The sequence below is a fragment of the Aegilops tauschii genome, chromosome 1 (assembly GCF_002575655.3).
Source record: "Aegilops tauschii subsp. strangulata cultivar AL8/78 chromosome 1, Aet v6.0, whole genome shotgun sequence".
Classification (NCBI taxonomy): Eukaryota; Viridiplantae; Streptophyta; class Magnoliopsida; order Poales; family Poaceae; genus Aegilops; species Aegilops tauschii.
This window is the reverse complement of record NC_053035.3, coordinates 118,443,040-118,462,529: the sequence shown is the minus strand read 5'-3', so window position 1 is coordinate 118,462,529 and position 19,490 is coordinate 118,443,040. Positions and strand designations below refer to the sequence as shown.

General features: G+C 44.8%; 1 protein-coding gene across 1 annotated transcript; it reads right to left on the bottom strand.

The window, feature by feature from the left end:
- Window positions 1–12,741: 12,741 nt before the first annotated feature.
- On the bottom strand, window positions 12,742–16,414 carry LOC109777325 (mRNA cap guanine-N(7) methyltransferase 1). Its single transcript, XM_020335977.4, has 13 exons — window positions 16,079–16,414; window positions 15,828–15,979; window positions 15,636–15,704; window positions 15,469–15,540; window positions 14,921–15,019; window positions 14,566–14,622; window positions 14,145–14,283; window positions 13,989–14,053; window positions 13,857–13,907; window positions 13,600–13,662; window positions 13,287–13,410; window positions 13,149–13,210; window positions 12,742–13,046 (listed from the first exon to the last, which is right to left on the bottom strand). The coding sequence occupies exons 1-13, from the start codon at window positions 16,146–16,148 to the stop codon at window positions 12,954–12,956; spliced, it is 1,116 nt and encodes a 371-aa protein (XP_020191566.1). The 5' UTR covers window positions 16,149–16,414; the 3' UTR covers window positions 12,742–12,953.
- Between the last annotated feature and the right edge of the window lie 3,076 nt (window positions 16,415–19,490).

Sequence of the window (19,490 nt, the reverse complement as noted above, 5' to 3'; positions counted from 1 at the left end):
TTGTAGATCGCAATGCGGAAGCGTTTCAAGAACGCGGAAGAAGGAGTCGTACTCGTAGTGATTCAGATCGCGGTTGATTCCGATCTAAGCGCCGAACCACGGCGCCTCCGCGTTCAACACACGTGCAGCCCGGTGACGTCTCCCACGCCTTGATCCAGCAAGAAGAGAGGGATAGGTTGGGGAAGACTCCGTCCAGCAGCAGCACGACGGCGTGGTGGTGATGGAGGAGTGTGGCAATCCTGCAGGGCTTCGCCAAGCACCGCGGGAGAGGAGGAGGGAGAGGGGTAGGGCTGCGCGAAGAGAGAGGAAGTCTCATGTCTTTGGCAGCCCCAAAACCCCCACTATATATAGGGAAGGGGGAGGGGCTGCGCCCCCATCTAGGGTTTCCCCCCCAAGGGGTGCGGCCAGCCCTAGATCCATCTAGGGGGCGGCCAAGGGGGGAGAGAGGGGGGCGCACCACTAGGTGGGCCTTAGGCCCATCTGAGCCTAGGGTTTCCCCCTTCCCCCCTTCCTGCGCCCTGAGCCCCTTGTGGGAGGCGCACCAGCCCACCTAGGGGCTGGTCCCTTCCCACACTTGGCCCACGCAGCCCTCTGGGACCGGTGGTCCCGGTACGTTACCGATAGCACCCGAAACTTTTCCGGTGACCAAAACAGGACTTCCCATATATAAATCTTTACCTCCGGACCATTCCGGAACTCCTCGTGACGTCCGGGATCTCATCCGGGACTCCGAACAACATTCGGTAACCATGTATATCTATTCCCTATAACCCTAGCGTCATCGAACCTTAAGTGTGTAGACCCTACGGGTTCGGGAACCATGCAGACATGACCGAGACGTTCTCTGGCCAATAACCAACAGCGGGATCTGGATACCCATGTTGGCTCCCACATGTTCCACGATGATCTCATCGGATGAACCACAATGTCGGGGATTCAATCAATCCCGTATACAATTCCCTTTGTCTACCGGTATGTTACTTGCCCGAGATTCGATCGTCGGTATCCCGATACCTTGTTCAATCTCGTTACCGGCAAGTCTCTTTACTCGTTCCGTAACACATCATCCCGTGATCAACTCCTTGGTCACATTGTGCACATTATGATGATGTCCTACCGAGTGGGCCCAGAGATACCTCTCCGTTTACACGGAGTGACAAATCCCAGTCTCGATTCGTGCCAACCCAACAGACACTTTCGGAGATACCTGTAGTGCACCTTTATAGCCACCCAGTTACGTTGTGACGTTTGGTACACCCAAAGCATTCCTACGGTATCCGGGAGTTGCACAATCTCATGGTCTAAGGAAATGATACTTGACATTAGAAAAGCTCTTAGCAAACGAACTACACGATCTTGTGCTAGGCTTAGGATTGGGTCTTGTCCATCACATCATTCTCCTAATGATGTGATCCCGTTATCAACGACATCCAATGTCCATGGTCAGGAAACCGTAACCATCTATTGATCAACGAGCTAGTCAACTAGAGGCTTACTAGGGACATGGTGTTGTCTATGTATCCACACATGTATCTGAGTTTCCTATCAATACAATTCTAGCATGGATAATAAACGATTATCATGAACAAGGAAATATAATAATAACCAATTTATTATTGCCTCTAGGGCATATTTCCAACAGTCTCCCACTTACACTAGAGTCAATAATCTAGTTTACATCACCATGTGATTAACACTCACAGGTCACATCACCATGTGACCAACATCCAAAGAGTTTACTAGAGTCAACAAACTAGTTCACATCACTATGTGATTAACACTCAACGAGTTCTGGTTTGATCATGTTATGCTTGTGAGAGAGGTTATTAGTCAACGGGTCTGAACCTTTCAGATCCGTGTGTGCTTTACGAATATCTATGTCATCTTGTGGATTCTACCACGCGCTACTTGGAGCCATTTCAAATAACTGCTCTACTATACGAACCCGGTTTAATACTTAGAGTCATCCGGATTAGTGTCAAATTTCGCATCGACGTAACCCTTTATGACGAACTCCTTTTCACCTCCATAATCGAGAAAATTCCTTAGTCCACTAGATACTAAGGATAAGTTCGACCGCTGTCATGTGATCCATTCCCGGATCACTATTGTACCCCTTGACCAACTCATGGCAAGGCACACTTCATGTGCGGTATACAGCATAGCATACTGTAGAGCCTACGTCTAAAGCATAGGGGACGACCTTCGTCCTTTCTCTCTCTTCTGCTGTGGTCAGGTCTTGAGTCTTACTCAATACTCACACCTTGTAACACAGCCAAGAACTCCTTCTTTGCTGATCTATTTTGAACTCTTTCAAAATCATGTCAAGGTGTGAGTTCTTTGAAAGTATCATCAGGCGTCTTGATCTATCTCTATAGATCTTGATGCCCAATATGTAAGCAACTTTATCCAGGTCTTCCTTTGAAAAACTTCTTTCAAACAACCCTTTATGCTTTCCAGAAATTTTACATCATTTCGGATCAACAATATGTCATTCACATATACTTATCAGAAATGTTGTAGCGCTCCCACTCACTTTATTGTAAATACAAGTTTCTAACAAACTTTGTATAAACCCAAAAACTTTGATCACTCCATCAAAGCATATATTCTGACTCCGAGATGCTTTCCCTAATCCATGGAAGGATCGCTAGAGCTAGCATACCTTTCAGCATCGTTAGGATCGACAAAACCTTTCTGATTGTATCACATACAACCTTTCCTTACGAAAACTGGTAAGGAAACTTGTTTTGACATCCATCTGCCAGATTTCATAAATGCAGCTAATGCTAACATGATTCCGACAGACTTAAGCATCGCTACGGATGAGAAAAATCTCATCGTAGTCAACTCCTTGAACTTGTGAAAATACTCTTTGCCACAAGTCGAGCTTCATAGACGGTAACATTACCGTCCATGTCCGTCTTCTTCTTAAAGATCCATTTATCTCAATGGCTTGCCGATCATCGGGCAAGTTCACCAAAGTCCATGCTTTGTTCTGATACATGGATCCTATCTCGGATTTCATGGCTTCTAACCATTTGTTGGAATATGGGCCCACCATCGCTTCTCCATAGCTCGTAGGTTCATTGTTGTCTAGCAACATGACTTCCAAGACAGGATCACGCATTACTCTGAAGTAGTACGCATCCTCGTCGTCCTACGAGGTTTGGTAGTGACTTGATCCGAAGTTTCATGATCACTATCATAAGCTTCCACGTCAATTGGTGTAGATGCCACAGGAACAACTTCCTGTGCCCTGCTACACACTAGTTGAAGTGACGGTTCAATAACCTTATCAAGTCTCCACCATCCTCCCACTCAATTCTTTCGAGAGAAACTTTTCCTCGAGAAAGGACATGTTTCTAGAAACAATCACCTTGCTTTCGGATCTGAAATAGGAGGTATACCCAACTGTTTTGGGTATTCTATGAAGATGCATTTATCCGCTTTGGGTTCGAGCTTATCAGCCTGAAACATTTTCACATAAGCGTCGCAGCCCCAAACTTTTAAGAAACGACAGCTTAGGTTTCTCTAAACGGTGTCGTCTCAACGGAATTGTGTGGTGCCCTATTTAAAGTGAATGCGGTTGTCTCTAATGCTTAACCCATAAACGATAATGGTAATTTGATAAGAGACATCATGGTATACACCATATCCAATAGGGTGCAGTTATGATGTTCGGACACACCATCACACTGTGGTGTTCCAGGCGGTATTAATTGTGAAACACTTTCCACAATGTCTTAATTGTGTGCCAAACTCGTAACTCAGATATCTCTATGATCATATCATAGACATTTTATCCTCTTGTCACGACGATCTTCAACTTCACTCTGAAATTACTTGAACCTTTCAATAATTCAGACTTGTGTTTCATCAAGTAAATATTCTCAGCATCTACTCAAATCATCTGTGAAGTAAGAACATATCGATATCCACTGCGTGCCTCAGCACTCATTGGACTGCACACATCAAATGTATTACTTCCAACAAGTTGCTCTCTTGTTCCATCTTACTGAAAACGAGGCCTTTCAGTCACCTTGCCCATGTGGCATGTTTTGCATGTCTCAAGTGATTCAAAATCAAGTGAGTCCAAATGATCCATCTGCATGGAGTTTCTTCATGCATATATACCAATAGACATGGTTCGCATGTCTCAATCTTTTCAAAAAACGAGTGAGTCCAAAGATCCATCTACATGGAGCTTCTTCATGCGTTCTATACCAATATGACTCAAATGGCAGTGCCACAAGTATGTGGTACTATCATTACTATTTTATATCTTTTGGCACGAACATGTGTATCACTGCGATCGAGATTCATTTTAGGTGCAAGACCATTGAAGGTATTATTCAAATAAACAGAGTAACCATTATTCTCCTTAAATGAATAACCGTATTTCGATAAACATAATCCAATCATGTTTATGCTCAACGCAAACACCAAATAACAATTATTTAGGTTTAACACCAATCTCGATGGTAGAGGGAGCATGCGACGCTTGATCACATCAACCTTGGAAACACTTCCAACACATATCGTCATCTCACCTTTAGCTAGTCTCCGTTTATTCCGCAGCTTTTATTTCGTGTTACTAACACTTAGCAACCGAACCGGTATCTAATACCCTGGTGCTGCTAGGAGTACTAGTAAAGTACACATTCATATAATCTATATCCAATATACTTATGTCGACTTTGCCTGCCTTCTCATCTACCAAGTATCTAGGGTAGTACTGCTTCAGTGACCGTTCCCCTCATTACAGAAGCACTTAGTCTCGGGTTTGGGTTTAACCTTGGGATTCTTCACTAGAGCAGCAAATGATTTGCTATTTCATGAAGTATCCCTTTTGCCCTTGCCCTTCTTGAAACTAGTGGTTTTACTAACCATCAACAATTGATGCTCCTATTTGATTTCTACTTTCGCGGTGTCAAATATCGCGAATAGCTCAAGGATCATCATATCTATCCCTGATATGTTATAGTTCATCACGAAGCTCTAATAGCTTGGTGGCAGTGACTATGGAGAACCATCACTATCTCATCTGGAAGATTAACTCCCACCCGATTCAAGCGATTGTGGCACTCAGACAATCTGAGCACATGCTCAACGATTGAGCTTTTCTCCCTTAGTTTGCAGGCTTAAGAAACTTGTCAGAGGTCTCATACCTCTTGACGTGGGCACTAGTCTGAAATCCCAATTTCAGTCTTCGAAACATCTCATATGTTCTGCGACGTTTCAAAACGTCTTTGGTGCCACAATTCTAAACCGTTAGCATTACGCACTGAACTATCACGTAGTCATCAAAACGTGTATGTCAGATGTTCCGCAACATCTACAGACGACGCTGAGGTTCAGCACACCGAGCGGTGCATTAAGGACATAAGCCTTCTGTGCAGCACTGAGGACAATCCTCAGTTTACGGACCCAGTCCGCATAATTGCTACTACCAACTTTCAACTAAATTTTCTCTAGGATCATTCTTAAACAGTAGAACTAAAGCGTAAGCTATGACAAAATTTGCAAAGACCTTTTGACTATGTTCATGATAATTAAGTTCATCTGATTAATGAACTCCCACTCAGATAGACATCCCTCTAGTCATCTAAGTGATACATGATCCGAGTCAAACTAGGCCGTGTCCGATCATCACGTGAGACGGACTAGTCATCATCGGTGAACATCTCCATGTTGATCGTATCTACTATACGACTCATGTTTGACCTTTCGGTCTCTTGTGTTCCGAGGCCATGTCTGTACATGCTAGGCTCGTCAAGTCAACCTAAGTGTTTCGCATGTGTTCCGAGGCCATGTCTGTACATGCTAGGCTCGTCAACACCCGTTGTATTCGAACGTTAGAATCTATCACACCCGATCATCACGTGGTGCTTCGAAACAACGAACCTTCGCAACGGTGCACAGTTAGGGGGAACACGTCTCTTGAAATTTTAGTGAGGGATCATCTTATTTATGCTACCGTCGTTCTAAGCAAATAAGATGTAAACATGACAAACATCACATGCAAATCATAAAGTGACGTGATATGGCCAATATCATCTTGCGCCTCTGATCTCCATCTTCGAGGCGCGGCATGATCACATTCCTCACCGGCATGACACCATGATCTCCATCATTGTGTCTTCATGAAGTTGTCTCGCCAACTATTACTTCTACTACTATGGCTAACGGTTAGCAATAAAGTAAAGTAATTACATGGCGTTTTCAATGACACGCAGGTCATACAATAAATTAAGACAACTCCTATGGCTCCTGCCGGTTGTCATACTCATCGACATGCAAGTCGTGATTCCTATTACAAGAACATGATCAATCTCATACATCACATATATCATTCATCACATCCTTTTGGCCATATCACATCACATAGCATACCCTGCAAAAACAAGTTAGACGTCCTCTAATTGTTGTTGCATGTTTTACGTGGCTGCTATGGGTTTCTAGCAAGAACGTTTCTTACCTACGCAAAAGCCACAACGTGATATGCCAATTTCTATTTACCCTTGATAAGGACCCTTTTCATCGAATCCGATCCGACTAAAGTGGGAGAGACAGACACCCGCTAGCCACCTTATGCAACTAGTGCATGTCAGTCGGTGGAACCTGTCTCACGTAAGTGTACGTGTAAGGTCGGTCCGGGCCGCTTCATCCCACGATGCCGCCGAATCAAGATAAGACTAGTAACGGCAAGTAAATTGACAAAATCGACGCCCACAACTACTTTGTGTTCTACTCATGCATAGAAACTACGCATAGACCTGGCTCATGATGCCACTGTTGGGGAACGTAGCAGAAATTCAAAATTTTCTACGCATCACCAAGATCAATCTATGGAGTAATCTAGCAACGAGGGGAAGGGGAGTGCATCTACATACCATTGTAGATCGCGATGCGGAAGCGTTGCAAGAACGCGGATGAAGGAGTCGTACTCGTAGCGATTCAGATCGCGGTTGATTCCGATCTAAGCGCCGAACCACGGCGCCTCCGCGTTCAACACACGTGCAACCCGGTGACGTCTCCCACGCCTTGATCCAGCAAGGAGAGAGGGAGAGGTTGGGGAAGACTCCGTCCAGCAGCAGCACGACGGCGTGGTGGTGATGGAGGAGCGTGGCAATCCTGCAGGGCTTCGCCAAGCACCACGGGAGAGGAGGAGGGAGAGGGGTAGGGCTGCACCAAGAGAGAGGAAGTCTCATGTCTTTGGCAGCCCCAAAACCCCCCACTATATATAGGGAAGGGGGAGGGGCTGCGCCCCCATCTAGGATTCCCCCCCCCCCCCCAAGGGGTGCAGCCAGCCCTATATCCATCTAGGGGGCGGCCAAGGGGGGAGAGAGGGGGGCGCACCACTAGGTGGGCCTTAGGCCCATCTGAGCCTAGGGTTTCCCCCTTCCCCCCCCCTTTCCTGCGCCCTGAGCCCCTTGTGGGAGGCGCACCAGCCCACCTAGGGGCTGGTCCCTTCCCACACTTGGCCCACGCAGCCCTCTGGGGCCGGTGGCCCCACCTGGTGGACCCCCGGGACCCTCCCGGTGGTCCCGGTACGTTACCGATAGCACCCGAAACTTTTCCGGTGACCAAAACAGGACTTCCCATATATAAATCTTTACCTCCGGACCATTCCGGAACTCCTCGTGACGTCCGGGATCTCATCCGGGACTCCGAACAACATTCGGTAACCACGTATATCTATTCCCTATAACCCTAGCGTCATCGAACCTTAAGTGTGTAGACCCTACGGGTTCGGGAACCATGCAGACATGACCGAGACGTTCTCCGGCCAATAACCAACAGCGGGATCTGGATACCCATGTTGGCTCCCACATGTTCCACGATGATCTCATCGGATGAACCACGATGTCGGGGATTCAATCAATCCCGTATACAATTCTCTTTGTCTACCGATATGTTACTTGCCCGAGATTCGATCGTCGGTATCCCGATACCTTGTTCAATCTCGTTGCCGGCAAGTCTCTTTACTCGTTCCGTAACACATCATCCCGTGATCAACTCCTTGGTCACATTGTGCACATTATGATGATGTCCTACCGAGTGGGCCCAGAGATACCTCTCCGTTTACACGGAGTGACAAATCCCAGTCTCGATTCGTGCCAACCCAACAGACACTTTCGGAGATACCTGTAGTGCACCTTTATAGCCACCCAGTTACGTTGTGACGTTTGGTACACCCAAAGCATTCCTACGGTATCCGGGAGTTGCACAATCTCATGGTCTAAGGAAATGATACTTGACATTAGAAAAGCTCTTAGCAAACGAACTACACGATCTTGTGCTAGGCTTAGGATTGGGTCTTGTCCATCACATCATTCTCCTAATGATGTGATCCCGTTATCAACGACATCCAATGTCCATGGTCAGGAAACCGTAACCATCTATTGATCAACGAGCTAGTCAACTAGAGGCTTACTAGGGACATGGTGTTGTCTATGTATCCACACATGTATCTGAGTTTCCTATCAATACAATTCTAGCATGGATAATAAACGATTATCATGAACAAGGAAATATAATAATAACCAATTTATTATTACCTCATCCCCGGAGCACCTCTACCTAACAAGGCCCCATACCGCGTCAACCCCGAAGAAACCAAAGAAATACAAAGGCAAGTAAAGCATCTCATAGATCACGGACATGTGCGTGAAAGTTTGAGTCCTTGTGCCGTACCGGTCATTCTTGTGCCCAAAAGAGACGGTAGCTTTCACATGTGTTCCGATTGTAGACCCATCAATGCTATCATCGTTCGCTATAGGTACCCCATTCCACACCTTGATGATATGCTTGATGAACTTAGCGGTGCCACTATCTTTTCCAAAATTGATCTTAAAAGTGGTTACTATCAAATCCGCATACAAGAGGGTGATGAATGGAAAACCGTTTTCAAAACAAAGTTTGGTTTGTATGAGTGGTTAGTCATGCCTATGGGTTTATCGGAAGCACCCGGTACTTTCATGCGCCTTATGCATTATGTGTTTCGCCCTTACATTGGTGAATTTGTTGTTGTCTACTTCGATGATATCCTTGTTTTTAGCAAATCTCTCAAAGAGCATGTCACCCACCTTCGCACCGTGCTACAAACTCTTTGAAAAGAGCAACTTTATGCTAATATGGAAAAATGCCTATTTGGTGTTGATAAGCTTGTTTTCTTGGGTTTTGTAGTATCTTCTAAGGGTGTTCATGTTGATGAATCTAAGATCAATGATATTAAAACTTGGCCCCAACCAACCAATTTGCAACAAGTGCGTAGTTTTCTTGGTTTAGCCGGTTTCTACCGTAGATTTGTGAAGGATTTTAGCACTATTGCATCTCCTTTACATGCTTTGAGCAAGAAGAATGCACCCTTTGTTTGGGGACCATCGCAAGATAGCGCATTCAATGAGCTTAAGAATTTGCTTACTCATGCTCCCGTGCTTGCATTACCCAATTTTGACAAACCTTTTGAAATTCATTGCGATGCTAGTGGTAATGGCATAGGAGGTGTGTTAACGCAAGAGAAGCGACCCATAGCATACTTTAGTGAGAAACTTTCCGGAGCGCAACTCAATTACCCCATCTATGACAAAGAACTATATGCTTTAGTCCGAGTTTTGCATGAATGGGAACATTACCTTCGCCCTCATGAATTTGTCATCCATACCGACCATGAAACGCTTAAGTATCTTAAGGGTCAAACTAAGTTGAACAGCGTCATGCTAAATGGAGTGAGTTTATTGAGTCATTTCCTTATGTCATCAAGTATATTAAAGGTAAGGAAAATGTTGTGGTGGATGCACTTTCCCGTATATGCATGCTTGTTACTCAACTTGAATTGAATGTCATTGGTTTTGAGCATATAAAAGACTTGTATGAGCATGATCCTACTTTTGCTATTCCTTATGCCAAATGTTTGACGCATACATCTTGGGAATGCTATTACCTCAAAGATGGTTACCTTATGAGAGCTAACAAACTATGCATCTCCGAGTCTTCTCTTCGTTTGTTGCTTTTGCAAGAATCTCATGGCGGAGGACTAATGGAACATTTTGGACGCGACAAGACATTCGCCACGCTCTCCAAGAACTACTTTTGGCCTAAGATGTTTCGTGATGTCAACCGCTTCACCAACCGATGCTCTACATGTCGCAAAGCTAAGTCTAAAGCTCAATCTCATGGCCTTTACATGCCACTTCCAATTCCATATCAACCATGGGAAGATATTAGCATGGATTTTGTGCTTGGTTTGCCTCGAACTAGAAATGGGAAAGATTCTGTTTTTGTTGTTGTAGACCGATTCTCCAAAATGGCTCATTTCATTCCTTGCAACAAGATAGACGATGCTTCACATGTTGCAAATTTGTTTTGTAGGGAAATCTTGCGCCTTCATGGAGTGCCAAAGATGATTGTCTCGGACCGCGACGTCAAATTCTTGAGTTACTTTTGGAAGACGTTGTGCGCCAAGCTCGGAATCAAGCTTTTGTTCTCTTTGGCATACCATCCACAAACCGACGGCCAAACGGAGGCGACGAACCGCACGCTCTCCACTCTACTACGCGTGTTGATAAAGAAGAACATCAAGGAGTGGGAGAAGTGCCTACCTATCGCCGAGTACGCCTACAATCGTGCAAGACATTCGACTACCGGCAAGTCCCCCTTCGAGGTCGTCTATGGCTTCAACCCGTTATCCCCATTGGACATTCTTCCTCTACCACTACAAGAGCGCACAAACATGGACGCGAGTGCCCGAGTCAACTACCTCAAGAAGATGCATGAAGATACAAGGCACACCATCGAGCGCCAAGTACAACGACTCGCGACCAAGCTCAACGTCAACAAGAAACCCATGATATTCAATGTTGGCGATCTTGTGTGGCTACACCTTCGCAAAGGCCGTTTCCCCCATGAACGCAAGTCCAAACTTCTACCACGAGCGGATGGACCCTTCAAGGTGCTTGCACGCTACAACAACAACGCCTACAAGATCGACCTCCCACGCGACAAGTACTCCGTGAGCGACACCTTCAACGTCAAAGATCTCTCCCCGTACCATGGTGATGAGGATTTCGATCCGAGGTCGGATCTTTCCCAAGGGAGGGGAGATGATGCGGAGCATCCTACGGTCATCCCCATGGACCTACCATCGTCTCATCAAGAGCCAAGAGGACCCATGACACGAGCACGAGCTAGAGCTCTCGAGTACGAGGTGACTTCCTTCCTTAGTAATATCACATATGATCCACTCGAGACATCGCTACTACCTAAGTCCGATATGCTATGCATGATCAGGTGTCAAGAGGACCCTCCCGAGGACGCACGTGAAGACGGACAAGCCTCCAAGTTTACGGATGAAGAGAACCACCGGAAGGAGAAGACAGCTCCAGGGCCCGGACATCCGGCCCCAGCCCCGAACATCCGGCCGCTGGAGACATCCACTACAGCAGCATCCCAGCCGCCGAACACCTACAGGCCCCGGACATCCGCCCCGAGCCCGGAAATCCGGCCAGAAGCCCGGACATCCGGCGCCACGCACCAGAACCTACAGAAGCTATCGCCGCCAGCCCGGACATCCGGCCCCTTCCGAAGCCCCGGACATCCGGCCCGTCGCCCGGACATCCGGCTCCGCCTGTCTGCGCACAGTAAAGGGCCGATGCCCATGTACCCTTTGGCCCCCCTAGACTATATATACTCTTCCATCTCCCTCTTTCTAGGGTTAGCATTGGTTTAGCTCATATGTGAGATAGAGCATTGCTCATCCATACGGATCTGCTCCTCGAGAGAGACCGCGGCCCCTCTACGGAGAAGATCCACCTTGGATTTAAGATCCCCTCTTGGGCGGCCCCCCTCAAGACCTCCTCACAGAGAAGAACCGGTTACCCTATGTATCGTCCTTTGTTGGATTTGGATCATGTATCTTCTTGTGTTTCGAGGATCTAGCATATGTGTGACTATATCTTGTTGGTTTAGTGATTCCTCTTGTGTTTTCCCTCGTTTTCCCCTCGTGTTCTTCGTGTTCTTAGTTGGGATCCGCTCCTTTCGTGAAAGATCGGCCGTATAGGGTTCCACCCTACATCAAATACACAACGAAGCCACCAACCATAATATCATGTCAAAAAAAAAAGGAAGGCTTAACTCATGTCTAACTACGGCGCGACAAAGCGCGCGTCAACCTCTAGTCCCAAACCAAGCTCCAGACAGACACGCGTCACACGCCTCAGGCTGCCTCGTCCTTGCAACATGGTTCGTGTTGTGATTGCAACATGGGCCCATGTTGCAATTCCAACTTTCCATAGGGACAAGTGTCGCACCTCTAGGCGGTGGACAATGCCATGGAAATCAGCCGGTTGAACGCTAGACATTCCCCAAAGTTTTTTACTTTGCGAGTCAGCTCCGACTCCAAACAGCTGTCCCACCAATCAGAAATGCCATGAAATAAACATCACACGGTGACCTGCTGTTAAAAGAAAAACATCGCACGGTGACCGGCCATTCTTTGGAAAAATACTTGCTGATTTTCTAGAACCCTAGCTCCAATTGTGATGGTTCTATTTAGTTTACTCCACGCATGCATCGACACTCGGTCTCCACTCCACAATTAATTATCAACCGTTCATCCACTAAACCGGGCAGCGCTCAAGCAAAACTTCCCTGGATATGGAAGCGCACAAAATGCGAGTACATCACAATTAAAATGAGTGAACAGATGTTTCCACGTTTCATATAGAACTTCAGAGCTTTTGCGTGAAGTATGACAACTAAATATTTATTCATCTCTGCAAAATTACATAATGAGTATCTAGCCCATGCTGTTTATACATTACACTTGTAAGTTACATAACAGATACGCCTCGGAGAGACCACAGGTGAGCCACTAAAGATACAACTTTCTTTTACGCAGCGATAGAATCCGTAACCTGTTAGTAAGCTCCAGGAGGGCAAATTCTGCTTTATATGCTAAGAAACTCGATGTCCTCCTCAGCAAGGAACGTCTTCCCTCTGTTAGCATTGTTGGCTCTCCGCTGGGAGGGTGGAGGGCCTCGCTGTGTAAACGGAACATTCGTTTTAGCAAACATAGACGCGTGACTGCATGAGGTTTCAGTTGTTAACAGGATGAGAAATAGTAAATTCGTGTTTGTTAATACCTTACGCAGAACAAATGCGAGGTAGAGATAGGACACTTCCCACTCATCTTGCGATAGTGTGCCTGTGTAACTCAACTATGTTAAGGCAATGAAGTGACATTTACTGAGAACAGTGAATTTAGTAGGCAATCTACTTACTTTGGACCGATCGTCCATCACCAAGAGCACCCAGCCTTCGCATGAGATCAGCAAACTCAGGCTTTTGCAAGTACTCATGTACAAATTCGTGGAAGTTCTTCATTAGAACCAGCTCTAAATCATACTGCAGAAAAGGCACAATTTTTTGGTCATAATTTCAGCATCTGTCAGAGCAAACTTGTAAAAGAAAAACTAATGAGACAGAAAAATATTTTAGCATTAATTTCGTAAAATAATCAAATGAACTAGGTCGAAATGAGGAAATAAAAACACAGGTCACCATAGCAGACTAAGCAATAGATTAGTTGCATACCTCCTCTGCCAGTAGTTTGAAGAGATGGAATGGAACAACCCACTCCGGGCAATCAACTGCGTCCTGCATGTTGCCAAATAATTTGTTACCGAATCGTAATTTTATGAATGAAAAAAATGAAGGCAGCAAGTAAAAATAGGAAGCTAGGCACAGCATAGGGCAATAAACACCCAAGTTGTAACAAGACATGTATGTCAGATAAGGGCAATGCCAAGAACATCAGTTTCACACTATTCAGAAGTTGATCCTGTTCTCACCTCTAAATGAAACTTGTACTTGATTCCAAAAGGCCTGGATGCGGGGAATTTCTACATCATTGTGAAAAAAAAAGGTCAGTCAGTAATGAAAACTAACATACAAGTAGGTATTATAAATAAACAACTAACTACCTTTTCGTTGTACTCTTCACCAAAGGTAATCCAGTAAACACTGTTTCCAAACTCCATCCCGTCAGCTGAGGATATAAATTTCTATCAAACATCTTGTGACAAGTACGGTCCAATTTGATGAGATCAATCAAATTATAGATCAAGATAGTAACATACTTTCTCTTAGCCTTTTAATAATGACATTAGCATCAGGCATCGTTCCAATGAAAGTGCCTCCAGGACGAAGCAATGCAGATATATTAGCAAGGGCTTGTCTTGCACGTGCTTCAGTTGACCACGAGTAGTGCATTGCAAACTGAGATACATAAAAAGAACAATCAGAATTGGTCAACAGCCAAACAGTTAGCTCGTTATAATCATACCCGTTTGTACTTATATTTTATTTGCTCGACATAACAATGATACTTAAATTTGTTTGAACAATAATTGTCAATAATGATTGTAATATTTAACAGTGGTTATATTTACAAAAGATTTCTGAAATACAAAGTTGTTTTGCAATTGGAAGTAATAGATGGTTGAACTAACCAAATAATAACAACGAACTTCCTTGAACGTATAAAGATAGGTCACTCACCTGGCAGCTGCATATGTCAAATGGAGCATCCTCACATAGATACTCATCCAGACGAGTCTACAACAACATGAAAACAGAAGCATTGTGATGCACTTCACAATTATTGATGAGCATCTGAAGAGTACCACAAATAATAGATTTATATACATATGGGGCAAAGCATATTTTCCTGGTGATGTGAAAGTATAAGCAGAATCATCCATAATGACAAAATGCATGGATATGTTGGCACGAGTTTTATTCAACACTTGGAACAAGCTATGGCACTATGTCTGTCTGCGCGTACAGAGCACACCATCACGGTAGGTTTGATTAATTTGGTATAAACTGTACTACCATTTATGATCACTTTTACCTCGTAACAATCAGCACAAATAAGCCGTGCAGGAAAGCTGAACTTCTTCCTTCGCTGTTGATCAGCATCACCGTTATAACGGGTCATACAATCTTTTATCTGCAAGTTTAAAGCTCCAACATCATGAAAACACACTTATTTGAAGTCTACAAGAGGTAGGGAGGAAACCAAAAGCAATTACACAAGTTTCTGTGGTCAAGGACCGCTGATAAATCTGGATGTTCTTTTATGAAGGACACTTGAGTAAAAACAAGTTGAATATATCCGTTGAGATAAGTTTAAATGTTCAAATGATTACAGTACAGGTTACAAATAACAATATAACAATACCTTCTATATCTATATATGCATATAATATAGATTTGGGTCTGTCTAGGTCACATCTAAGCTGATGTCCACTCTGTTTGTGGTCTATTTTTTTTGTCCTAGTTTTTTGTTTCTTGTTGCTACATTATATATTTGTGGGAGCTTAGATGTGACATCCTTAAAAAACATCTAGATGTGAATTAGACAAACTGTATAGATTTATCATGTTACGAGAAACTAACCGAGCCTTCTGCAATATCAACGCCTACATAATAGCCAACCCTGGCCTTATCCCACTTTATCAAATCCCCTCCCTGCATTACATAGCAAATCAATATATGTCAGCACTAGCTTGGAACTACAAGAATCCCAGCTTATCTTAATTAACACTCACAAAAACAGTGCTTACCTTGCCACAAGCAAGATCTAGAACGCAGTCTCCTGGACGCGCATACAGCTGGACCAGGACGCTCTTTATCTGCGAAAGGTGAGATTTGAGGATTAGCGCGGCTTCTTACTGGTTCCACCCAACATTGTAGAGGTGACAATTTCTCAAGAGTTTGAGGAGATGAATGGATGGGTAGCACAGCTAGTAGTGTACCCAGTTGTTGAGCTTCTTGAGGTGGATAATGGGGCTGTTCTCGCGCTCCTCGAGCGTCTGATTCGATCGGGCGCTGTAGTGGTCCGCCACCCGCCGCGCGCTGTTCCGCTCCTCCGAGTACCCTTGTTGTCCCCCATAGCCGCCGCCGCCGCCTACGCAAAGCCCAAACCCTAGTTAGCTATCCGCAGCAGAGAATTGGGGGTTAGCGGGCAACTGGATTGGGTCTGGTGAGGAAGGCGGGGAATAGATACCTGCGCCGAACTGGCGCTTTTGGGCGGAGGCGAGGGAGGAGGAGGGCTCGTCGCGAGGCCGCTTGTTCATCACCCCGGCGATCGCGGACGGCGGCGCGGCGAGGAGAAGGCGGGGCCGGGACGGGGCCGCGCGGAAGATAGGGCGGGACGGGACAGGCTCGCACGGTGGAGGGCCAGCAGGGGGCGGAGGACGGCCGGCGGGCGGAGCTCCGGTGGCGGAGGAGCAGTCGAGCGAGCGAAGAAAGCGGGGCGGCCTGCGGGCGTCGTTCTGGACGGAACAGAATTGAGGAGCGTTCTTTTGGATTTCAATCAGGGTCCCTTCCCATCTCACATGGCGTCATTGATTTGACAGGTATCTCCAAACTGCCCCTAAAACGAACGCGCTGACAGTGATACAAGAGACGGCCATCCATGCCTCGATCGTCCGCAATTACAAACAACATGCAAACACAACGAATACATGCAAATGGACATACGTTTGATATATGTTGGCATAAAACTGACGGGTTTCATCTGCGTTTTTTTTAACAACACAAGGCACCAACATGTGCCTAATTTCATTTCAGCTTAGAGAAGTAGTACATGAGAGTTCACCATGGCTAGAAGTAATAAGAACAAGAAAGAAATTGCAACCAATTGATAAGAGCTGAAAGGGGTACAATAAAACAGATAGGTCGACTAGAGCATCAACCTGATGACCAACATGTACTGGTAAAAAGAAAAGGAAGAAGCACAAAAGCCTATCCAAGAACGCAGATAGAAGAACTCCAGGCGCTTAGTTGCCACTTCAGATGGAAGAAAAGTCTGAAAACAGTCATGGATCTTGATAGAATTGATTTCCAGCTGCAACAGAGGCTACTTGATGTTAATAGTAATACACTGTATGCAACGTACTTCCTGTAGCTGCAAATTTGAAAGGCGAGACATCACTGGGCATGAAAGATTTGAGTGAGAATGAACAAACCAAGAAACTTGAACATCTCCAGTAGATCTAAAAACCTGTTGGGGAAGATTATGAGCAATGCCATTAATTTTTCTGGAAACATGAAAGACCTGAGAAAGCGGATTAGAAGTATTTCTAAAGAAACTAGTCAATTCTCGTCTAATGTTCTAAGGAGTGATTGAGTCTGAAATGTTTATCAAAGCAGCAAAAGAGGCTATCGACAGACAATCCATTAAGAAAGTGGGTTTAGCAAGATTAAGACTAGAGGCCAATTGAGCAGCACAAGAAAGAGCAACCGTTTCAGCCTGCAAAGGAGTAGAAGTAGGAGGAGCCAAAGCTTGAACATGCACATTGATCGCACCTTGTTCAGAAGGTATACAAATGAAAAAAAACACATGTACCTACTTGTCCTTGTCCTAGGCCAAGAATTTTTGAAGATCTGAAAGCTACATCAGAGAAAACTTTAATTCCAGAAACTAGGAGATCAGACTTAAGTGTTTTGCCTTGCATAGGTAAAACATCAGTTGAAGAATGATCATTAGAATGAGGCTGCTTTTGAGAGAGACAAGAAATGTTATCCAAAGGGTCAGACTCCAGGTTAGCCGCACCTATCTGGACTTGGTAAGGGAGATACTTTTTTCTATCAAAAGGAAAATCATTTCTAGCTTTCCAAAGGCACCACAGAAAATTAAGAACATTCCGAATGGACGCATGAGGGTGACTCATACTAATAAGAGCAATAAGAATGGAGTGCATGGAAGAGTGTCCTTGGATTAGAACATCCGATCTAAGAAACCAAGGAGAAGAAAGCTAGGTTGCTCGCGCAAAGGTGCAAAGGAAAAAACATATGAAATTCATCCTCCTGTTGACCACATCTACAACAAGACTGAAAGATATGAACAGAAAAACGCCCAGCACGCATACTTGTAGGCAAAGCCCTTCGAAGAAGCCTCCAAGCAAAAGTTTGAACCCTAGGAAGCAATTTTTTTGTTTCCAAATGAACTTAAGAAAATCTTTCGAGTCGAGAGGAAGATCAATAGGAGCATTTCTAGGGTTACTATAAATTTCTTGCAAGCAAAGTTTGTAAGCAGATTTTGAAGAGCAAATATCATTAGGAGTAAGACCCCAACAAAGAAAATTCGGACCATCATCCACTGATGCGCGTCGGTCCTAAACAAACGGTTTTTAACCCCTTTCCGCGACGGCATTTGGAACCGTCGCCAAGTGAGTGTGGGCGATAGGGGGTCCTTCCCACACGATCCAGAAACCGTCGAGGATATGCCCTCCTGGCACACATGTTCGGTAAAATGAGGTCGTATGTGACCAGCGAGCGCTCAAATACGGAAATACGTACAGTAGAGCTAAAAAATACAATTATACGGTGAAATTGTTTCCGGTCGCAAGTACATCCCACACAATCAGTCCCCGCTAAACGTTTCCGTTCGTTTGTACATCCCACACAGTCGCTCCAAGGAAAACATTTCCGTTCATAGGTACATCACACACAATTTTTCCCGTTAAATCGTTTGTGATAGCGTTGCCATTGCACACGATATTAATAATTTTATCGTTTTGCGTTATTGAATGCATCACACACAGTGCATAGAAGAAACTGTGTGGCAAAGGTTGTCCATCACACACACTTGTTATGTGATAAACGTTTGCGCAAGGTGACCTAACGCAAACAGTTTTCAAGAGAAAGTCGTGTGTGCAGTGGAAATTGATCGCACACGTAGTGGATCCTAAAAACGTTTTTGATCTCCACGTATATCGCAGACGTTTCGCTTTCGCAAACCGTGTGCAGTGTAATCCCTATTTAATCCATAATTAATCCAATTAATCCCTAATCTAAAAATCACATGTTATGAATTTGAAAGTAGGCAATCACTTATTTCATATCCAACCATGTTTATTACAAATATAGGTTCAACCACTAATCCATAATTCAATGCACAGGTACATATACTGAAGAACTACAAAAGCACCAAGTAAAGAATGATGAACCACAGTTGTATTGAAGACTGTAAAAAGAGAGGCGAAAGACATTCTGGTTGCTGGAGAAGGTGAAGCGGAATGCCCATATTGTGCCCTCCTCCATGCGTAAGGCGCGCACGACTCTAGGCCAACCCCTTGTGATGGCTGCCCGTCCATCCTTCACTGTCTTCACTAGGACTTCGCGATGCTCATTGTAGTCTGGATGAAATACTTTAACCTTCATTGCGTGTCCACCAATCATGTACTTTGCGAGGTAATCTTGAGTGAACTGCTTCGGGAACCACTGGGAACGAAAAAGATTCAGTCATTGTTGTCTAACAACTCATTACGGGCAGTAAAAAGAGAAGGCTGCAGAGTTTGTAGTTACCATCCTACAGCTCACTATTGTGTTGGATAGAGCATAAACAAATAATTTTCTTGCCACCATTCGTATCTTTTTGCTAATAATCCTTATCAGTTTCCTCACTTGATGCT